The 9597-nt window shown below is 37.2% G+C and overlaps 1 protein-coding gene across 4 annotated transcripts; it reads left to right on the top strand.

Annotated features, from left to right (window-relative positions):
- The first annotated feature begins 286 nt into the window (after window positions 1–286).
- On the top strand, window positions 287–8919 carry LOC101209390 (universal stress protein PHOS32). 4 transcript variants are annotated; one of them, XR_004215311.1, is made up of 5 exons: window positions 288–1179; window positions 2040–2369; window positions 6602–7200; window positions 8315–8364; window positions 8588–8919. XR_004215311.1 is itself a non-coding variant. In XM_011654070.2 (3 exons), the coding sequence occupies exons 1-2, from the start codon at window positions 408–410 to the stop codon at window positions 8320–8322; spliced, it is 780 nt and encodes a 259-aa protein (XP_011652372.1). In that variant the 5' UTR covers window positions 296–407; the 3' UTR covers window positions 8323–8364; window positions 8588–8919. The 4 variants fall into 4 exon arrangements, 2 of the variants coding, with proteins under 2 accessions (XP_031738578.1, XP_011652372.1); XR_004215310.1 differs by lacking the exon at window positions 2040–2369 and having other exon boundaries at window positions 287–1179; XM_011654070.2 differs by lacking the exons at window positions 2040–2369; window positions 6602–7200 and having other exon boundaries at window positions 296–1179.
- Window positions 8920–9597: the final 678 nt, after the last annotated feature.

Below are 9597 nucleotides of genomic sequence, written 5' to 3'. Positions count from 1 at the left end.
TGAAAATTTCAAAACTAAGATTTGATCATATTTAATATTAAAAAGAAATACATCTATTTTTTTTAACAAAAGGGAGACAATTTAGCATAAATTAAAGATATATGCTAAAATAATCTCCAAATCGATTTAAAGTCGTTTATTCAAATCAATTTTGAAAGGATAATTATAATTTGTATAAATATAAATCTATCCGTAGATCAAAAGGAGCCAATTTTCACGGTTGGTAGGTGTCTCAAGTCAGCCCATTTAATAAGTAAGCCCATTATAATATTGTTCCCATCCTCCATTTCCTCTCTATATTTCAATTCAAATATTGTTCCCATCTTTGCTTTCCCTTTTAATGTTCTTCCCGTAATATATTCCCTTCTTCCATTTCTCTAAATTTCCAAATTGATTCTGATTTCTCCATGGATCCTCATAACTATCTTCGAAATCCCACCTTAGAACCTGACCCCCAACTTCCCAACATCAAAATTCACCATCCAGCTTCCCCTCGCCACCCATCCGCCGCCACTCCCGTCGCCACCCCCACCCCTACTGCCGGTGCCCGCCGCAAGGTTGGTGTCGCTGTTGACCTTTCCGAGGAGAGTGCTTATGCTGTTCATTGGGCTGTTCAACACTATATTCGCCCTGGTGATGCTGTCATTCTCCTCCATGTTAGCCCTACTTCCGTCCTTTTCGGCGCCGATTGGGGCTCTATTGACATTACTCTCGATACCGTCGGTGATAACCCGGATGATGATGGTGCTTTGAATTCTGAAAATGGTCAACAGCAGAACCACACCGAGCGCTCTAAACGTAAATTGGAGGATGATTTCGATGCCTTCACTGCCTCTAAAGCTGCCGATCTAGCTAAGCCCTTGAAAGATGCTCAGATTCCTTACAAGATTCACATTGTGAAAGATCATGATATGAGAGAGAGGCTTTGTTTGGAAGTGGAGAGGTTGGGGCTGAATGCCCTGATCATGGGTAGTCGGGGTTTTGGTGCAGCAAAGCGTGGAAATGACGGTGGACTCGGGAGCGTTAGCGATTATTGTGTGCATCATTGTGTGTGCCCTGTAGTGGTGGTGCGTTTTCCGGACGAGAAGGACGTTGGGGTCGGTCTTAGTTCTCTGGCTGCGCGGAAGCCGGACGTTGACGCCCGGAAAAAGCCAGTAGCCGAGCCAGCGGAGTCTAAAGGTTAGACACCCTTCGTTTCCCCAGATTGGTTCTTACATAATGAGTTTGTTTCATCTCTGAAAATAGAATCGATTTTAAGTTGGACGTTGTTGGGTTTCCTATCTAAGTAAAGTTGAATACACGGTGTATCATAAGCTGGGTGTCCTGTATACTTCTGAGTGATCTATGTTTATGCAAAACTCTTTCATTGTCATATGGATTTACTCCCAATATATAGGAAACTGGATTTGGTGATAATAAAATTGGGTATTTGTAACTTATTGTTTGTTTAAATAAGTGTTTGTAAGTGCAAAAAAAGTGTTTATAAAAACTTAGAAAGTTAATTTCAACGGTCCTAACTTTGATAATAACAATTTATAGTTCTTGTTTTCTTGAATGATCTATGTTTATGCAATACTAAAATTCTTTTTCCTGCCTCATTGGAAACATGGTTGATTCCCCAAAACTACATGCTGTAGTTTGGTCTTCGGAAGACATTACTTGATGTTTAATATTCGAATATTTATTAATAATCATTTTCGAGGACAATACGTTTAGAAAATTATAAGTCCTGCCCAAGTGATCCTGTTTTATGCCAAAGCATCTTTAACTCGTGATCCAATCTGACACTTAGATTATGTGGTTTGACTCTGATTAGCAACTAAGATTAAAGATACTCATACAGAGAGTATGCTTTAATTTATTGGCTTAATATAAATGCTAGATTTTTCAGCCGTTCCCTATTTCTTGAAGTCAAAACTCATGCTGATAGGTAATCTTAAGAAAGCCAAAACTCTAAGGTCTTTATCAGGCTTAGCTGTGGTGCCCTTTATCAAGCTTTTCCTCAACTATTCCGTCTTACTTGTTCCCCTGATATTAAGGTTGCTGATGCTTGGATCCAGAACTCTGAGGCCTGGGATTTGCATGCTAGTCAGAATCTTATTGATTTAGAAACCACTGAGTGGGCTGCTTTGTCTCATTTATTATCTTCTGTCCGTCTTCGTTACTTGCTTGATTCTTGGACCTGGACCATCGATCCTTCCTCCACATTCACTGTTAGATCTCTTACGGATGATTTGGTGGGCACTGTTGATCTCAAGTCAAGGATGTGTATTCTTCTATTTGGAAAGATAATTTTCCTAAGAAAATCATAATTTTCTTATGGGAGCTCAGTCTTGGTGCTATTAACACTGCTGATCGACTTCAACAGTGTATGCCCTATTTGTCATCTCTCTTTCATGGTGCCACTTGTGACATAGTCAAACTGCAACTGCTGCACATTTGTTCATTCATTGCCCTTTTGCTTTGCATTTTTTGGCATACCATGTTGCAGGCTTTTGGTTGGTCAACTGCTTTTTCTTTTATCATGCTAGACAACATTGCTTCCTTATTGGTTGGTCATCCTTTTCATGGTACTAAAAAGACTCTGTTAGCTATTGTTCCTGCTTTCTTCTGAACCTTGTGGGGCGAGCACAATAAACGTCTTTTCAGGGATCTTCCTTCCAGTTTTGATTTTTTTATTGATTCTTCTCTTTCTACTGTGTTGTACTAGTGCAAATCTAAGCCACCTTTTCTTTTTTCGAAAAGGAAACAACCCTGATGATATTAATAAAATGAGACTAATGCTCAAAGTACAAGAAAAATATACAAATAGCTAGAATCTCTAAGGGACAAAGGATCCAAAATCCAAATACACGGACAAACAAAACAAGGCCCAAGAGCTTACAAACTCCAAACAAGGCAGAAAAATAATCAAAACAGCAACTGAAAAAATTCAATCTCTTTGTATTACATTTCTTTCAGATTATGATGCGAGAAAAATTTGTCTTGGAGGAAAAGTTATCACTTCTGAATATGAAGTCTTTAAGGAGATTCCTGGTCTAGGCCTTGTCTTGTCAAACATTCTAAACATGCCTAGAGGACCATATTTAAAATGACTTGTTGTAGACAGAATCAAGTTTGTTGTAGGCCAACAGAAATATCACATTCTTGGAGGATATTTGGATTGGCCTTGAACACCGTAAGAGTTAAAAATATCTTATCAGTTGTGTATGGAAATTTAAGTCATTTTTCGGATTCAGCCTTCAAAAGGAACTTTACGAATCATGAGATGGTCAAATGGATATCACGTATGAACCTCATTACTTATTAGTTGCTGCAAGCCTGTAACGTCCTTCCTCATCAAGATGGATGGTTGTGGGTCAAAGACAAGACCCCGTTGCTGCCATTGTTAGTGGTTTAGATATTCCAAATGATTTTGGTGTCAGTGATCTATTCCTTTGCAAAATGGACTTGAAGGGGTAATCATCTTATGATTTTGCATGATGTTAGGCTCCCCGTTTGGCTAATGATTATTAGCCTCATACTTAGTTTGCTCTATCCTTTTTTTTCTAATAAAAGCAACAATTTTCGTTGAGAAAAAAATTGAAAGAATTAAGGGTATAAAAAAAACAAGCACATAAAGGCACCTCAACTAAAACAAGGGTTCCACCTAAGTAAAATATTTCCTAGAGAATAGTTACAAAAAGCTTCGCAACCGAAGCCCAAAGAGAAACATGAAATCTAGCTAAGGACCAAACATCATAAGGGCTCCTATCTCTTCCTCTAAATACCTTATCATTCCTCTCCCTCAACTATTCCAAATACACGCTAGCAAGCGACGAAAAACAGCCTTTTTGAAAAGCGGATGGAGGAGGAATTCCTTGATCAACACACAAATACTTCTTTGACCAGCGAAGCTAACATCAAACTCCTACAAAAAAGAACTCCACACAGCCCGCACGAACTTGCAATCCCAAAAAAGATTATACAGGTCTTCCTCCGCCTTCCGTTAAAGAATACAGCAAAAAGGCCCAACAAACGAGGACTTTCTCCTTGCCAAAATATCCATAGTGTTCACACAACTTAGCAAAACAAACCAAATAAAAAACCTAACTTTCTTCAAATTCTTAATCCTCCAGACCATAAAAAACAGACTCCCTAATTGGGGAGGATCCAACAGATTGAACAATGAGTTACACGAGAAACCCTGGCTAGGATTAGGGCTCCAAATATGAACATCCATTCTTCCCACGCTAAAATCACAGCCCTCGAGCAAAGAAAGAAGAGAGGTCACTTATATCGTTTTCCTATTGGACAAATGATGACAGAACCCAAAGGAAAAGGACACAGAAGTCTCAGACCAAAGTAGAAAATCTGAAATAGGATCATTTTGAAAGAAGACAAGTGATAGAGATCGTGTAATTTGTAAATAGAACAAAAAGAGCTATCCCCCACCCACTGATCCTCCCAAAAATAAGTATCCCTACCATTCCCTACAATGCAACGAGTAAAAGGAGAGAAATTAGGAAGCTCAAGAGAAATGTCTTTCCAAGGGTTTTGGTTTGTGCCTTTAGCCTCTTTCTCCATCCAATCAAAAAGGGGCGTGAAAAAGATGGGTGGTTTTACGCTAGACCACATTAATATCAAGCTTCTCAAATCAGAACAACAGTTGTATGAAGCTGTCTAAGCTATTGGATGCCAATTAGCTGGTTGACACTTTTTCAAAACGAGATGCCTTTGTCTAGATGGAAAATGAAGCTCTAGTTTGGGTTGGAATAGGTGCCAACATTGCTAGGGTGAAGCACCCAAATATAGACTTTAGCTTCTCTTGTTTTAGCTCTTTGTCAAGTTATTGACAGTAGCTTTGGGAGTCTATTAGAACACTTGCTAACAAGAACTAGATCTTAATTTATTATAATGAACTATAAGAAAATACAAGATAAACCCAAGTATAAGGCACTTGGAACCTCCCTCTTGAGTACTCTCACCCAAGCCCTAAATCCCTCCACAGAATAACCTCCCTCTCTCACTTACCCTCCCTTATTTTATAACAAGGTGTAACCACCCTAGTAACCTCACTTACATAATAACTACTAGTAACCACACTTACACAATAACTACTAGTAACTTCCTAAGTATCTAATTACCCTTAACCCCTAACCCTATACTAATCTAATTATCCTTATACAAGATAAACCCATGTATACTAATCTAGGTATCTAACATCTAGGCATCCCAATGGGAAGCAGATTCCCAAGTGCTCTAAGCGTATTTTTTGGGAGGTGTTTCCGAGATTTCGGACCCCAAAACCTTGGGAGAGCTTGGCAATCTTGGGAACATGGATGATTGGCCTTCCTGCAGTGCTTACTTTGTGTTTGTTTTTCTGTCATTGTATTATGGCAATTTCTGTGCCTGTAATTTTTAAGTTGTACCTTCTAATGAAGTTGAAATTTGATAAAGTACGTGGTATGTGTCAATTTCTTATTCTTGCCCACTCTTGCATGTTGAATCTCGTACACACATAATAAGCAAAAAGAAAAAGAAAAAGAAGAGTGTAATCATTTTATAATTTAAATATGAGAAAATAGAACACATCAACAATTAAACAAAAACAAACTAAATTTTAACTGTTCAGCATTCCATGGGTGAGGTAAGCGCTTCCAATTCACATCGACCAAATTGTATTCTAGTGTCAACTGTGACAGCCTTGCCAACTTGATATTGGCCTTTCCATCTTGGTGCAAAATCTTTACTGCAAGGATCTTTAGTATTTGGCATGACTCATTTAAAAACTAAAGTTATTCTCCTTGTTGGAAATTAGGGGCTAGTGGAGTGTTTATAGCCCAAGGGTATTTGTGTAATTTATTGTACCCTAGTTGTATTTCCTTTTTTGTTCCGGCTTATTATAGCCTATATATATTCTTCCCTCTTGTACTCTTTTGATTATTAGAAAATAATAAGAGCAGCTTCTATCGTGGTTTTCTCTCTCTGTACTAGGATTTCCTATGTATACCTTGTCTTCTTTTCAATACTCCTTGAAACTCCTTTACAGATTGGGACACCAAATAATTGCTTCCCCGCATGAGTATTAGGTGGAGGTGGTGCTTTCCCATTCTCCTTTCAAGGAGTTGGGTAAAGTTTTGTGGTAGGTCAGTGTCTGCATTGTGGAACATTTGAGTTGAGAAGAATGGTACAGGTGGAGAGATCGGATGAGGAAGTTTGTAGGTAGTTAATACCTCCTTGTAAGTTTGGGTTGGACACTTTTTTTGTAGTTAGGGTTGGACTCCATCTTTTGGTTGTGATTTGTTCCCTAGTTTATTGTTTCACTGCTATCATTGGAAGCATGATTTATTGCCAAAAATCAAGGTCTTGGCTATTTAATATATTCTTTATTGTTGAGAATATTACTGATTGATATGAACTCATGATTGATTTATTAGTAATATTAATGAATAAAATTGTATGTTTCGATTATGAAATTTGCTTATTTGAGAGTTTTGTGATCTTCAATCAACTTGTTTGTATTTTTTGGTAAACAAATACTTTAGAAAAAACGAGTTTTAAAGTGACAATTGCTTACTGAGTATTTTCTTTTGTCATTCTTGTTTTCTAATGGTTCCAGAGGGAGGATCAAGTGATGAATCCAATAAGCAATAACATCTTCAAATCTAGGAGGGGGGGTTTATTTGGCCAGTCATGATAGGGTTCACGCCTTTGAACTTGAACTCATCTCTGGTTTATAAATTAGAACTCCTTTGAGACTGATGTCAATTGTGACCTGCTTTGGTTGGTGGGCACAACTTGTGGGGTCAAGGCTTTTTTGTTTCCCATAGTATACCTGGGCTTCTCTTATGACCATAATCTTAGACCCTCTTTTTGGAGCTCAATGGTGGGAAAGGTTATAAGTGTCTCTCTTATTTGAAAGAGCATGCTTCCATAAGCGCACTGGGTCTGCTACATACCAGTCCTCGTTTCGAGTTCAGGGTAAAAGCCATGCTTCCCTAGGGTTTTTGGGCTTTACCATATTTAGTCAGTCTAATCTGGGAGTGGGAAATGGGAGGGACTATGGAGCAAGGGAGGGGCGGAGAAGATCTCATCTTTAACTAGGAAACGATGTATAAAAGAAGAAGTGGCAATTGATGAGTGGTTCTTAACTTGAAGAAAACCTCTTTATGGTAGTTGATTGTGCTGGTTCAAATCGTTGGTGCATTGATCTTTCAGGTAGCTTCACTGTTAATCTCTCTCTATACATTTGGCTGCATCATGTTCAGTCCATAAAGGAGCTTTCTTGGCTTTTTGGAAATCTATATGTCCTAAGAAGATTAGTATCATCATCTAGATTTTGATTAATAGCTTGAATTCCTTGAATGTGGCATAAGTTGTACACTGGTGCTTGGATTCGAAAAGTTTGAATCGTCTATTATTTGATTGCTCTGTGCGTTATCATGTTGGCAACACTTCTTGGGTTCTTCAGTATTCATAGTTCTTCAATAATTCTTAGGGCATACACTTCATTTTCTCATTCAAGCCCCTAATTTTATAGTTATAGTAAATATGGTTAAAGCTGTTATTTCAAAACTTTTGAGGGTACACCTAATCAAGAATTTATGAAAGCAAGTAAAAGTACTGGTCAGTTTGTTTCGAGGGGTGGCTGAGCTGAAGACTTCCTTTTAGTGCTGATTTTCAAAGTTTTTCAATGGGCCCCTTGTACAAGTTATTTGTCTTAATTAGGAAGCTTCTATTTTTCCTTACTGTTCTTTCCCCTTAGGTTTGTTTGTTTTATATTTCTTTCGCCCTTCTGAGAGTGTATTTTTGGAACAGTAGCCTTTTTTTAGTGAAGTGTCTTTTTTACATTTCTTCAAAGTTGGTTTTTTGTTTTATATATATATAATGCCCTCTTGGTTTAGTGGCTTTCAATTGATGCCCTCCCTTACATATTGATTTTTTGTGTCATTCAATCGTTGTGATGCTTTCCCTTAAAACTTTACTCTGTTGTCTTACATATATCTTTGTGTGTCTTTAAAATGAAAAGAATGAAACATTACACTTCCGTTTGATTGTTGCTGTTTGAATGTGTAGTTAACTTTTGGCATGTTGCCCAAACTTTTGCTTCATAGTCCACAAGATAAAAATATCTTAGCTCTTCCGTGTTCTGTTCAAATTTGTAAAATGTATTTCACTCTCACTTTTTTAGTTGTGTTAATATGATTTATTCCATGTCGCTTCTGGAATGTACTAGCAATGTCTGTGTTTCCTTTAGAACTTGTTTTCCGAGGTTATTATTTATCTTTTAAATTGCATCAATAAATAACTAGGTTTTGCGTTCTTGCCACAGGTGTTTAGATGGTAACTATACAAATCAGAGACTGATTTCCCCATGTGCAAGTAAGGATATGTAACCAATTCCTCTATCTCTATATCCATACAACTCTCTGACTTATTTGCTTCTCCTACTGATAATTGTTTTTTCATATTGATCTTCTTACTAGAAACGAAGTGAAATGATGATATTCAGATTAAGAATATTATATTATACATTCGATCACATTCCTAAGTTTCATATCATCTGTGTATTTTTGTTTGATTTTCCTTGTATTCCTTCATGTAGTTTGTGTTGAAAAGCTTGCCTGTCATCCTGATTAGCTGAGGTGCAAACTGGATTGTCGGTTTTGAGTCTGAATTACAGAGCCCCTGTTTTCCGAGACGAAGAAACCATGAATAAGAAAAAAATAATGTCCGAATGATTTGAAGTTGATGTCTGGCCTTTCAAATTGTTTAATTGCTTTGATATCAATAATATTTGTTGCTCTTCTGCCACCATTTTTTTTCATCTGGTTGCTAATTATCGAATCCCTGGAACAAATTTGTTATGTTGCTTGAATTTCTGATTAATGGTTGAATTGTGTAATATACCCACTTCCTTTCTGCTTCTGCTTCAAAGCCAAAAATCTCCGTAGTGCTTTATAATAACCCTTCTTAGAATTACTCAGGAAAAACATAGACAGATGAATAGGTATTAGGCATGGGAATTTGGGAAATTTTACTTCTTCAAAATGAAAGCCAATGTTACTTGGAAGTAGTAGGACATACTTCTATATATTTAGCCACATAATAAAAATATTATTGAGGAATATGTACTATAGTAATATACCATATTCTTTCTTGACATAATCCAAAAGGTTATAGTTGAGCATTATGGGCTAGGAACACTTTGAAGAAGTGAAATTTGATTCTGCATTTGCCATCACTCTTTTATCTCTGGAAGACTGCAGGAATTGGTTTGTCTGCACAGTGGAAGGATAAACTTGGAAGTATTAGAAATGGATGTGCTTTATTCTCACCTCTACTATACCTTTTTATCTCTTCTTTTTCAGCCACTTATTCTTGTCAGATGATGTGTACGCTTTGCCATATTACTCTGATCAATAATGGTGACTCTTGTGTGTGGGGTTGGGGGAGGATATTTGAATGTGTTAAATTCTTATGCAAGAATTTATTTACGTTGAACTACATGATGATGAAGGACATACCCTCCGAGTAGAGGACCTACAATATTTCCCTTCTAAGTTGGAAGAAGATCAATCACTAACATATGACCAAGGAAATAAAATGTCCCTT

This window comes from Cucumis sativus, chromosome 3 (assembly GCF_000004075.3).
Source record: "Cucumis sativus cultivar 9930 chromosome 3, Cucumber_9930_V3, whole genome shotgun sequence".
Lineage (NCBI taxonomy): Eukaryota > Viridiplantae > Streptophyta > Magnoliopsida > Cucurbitales > Cucurbitaceae > Cucumis > Cucumis sativus.
This window is presented reverse-complemented; position numbering and strand designations above follow the sequence as displayed.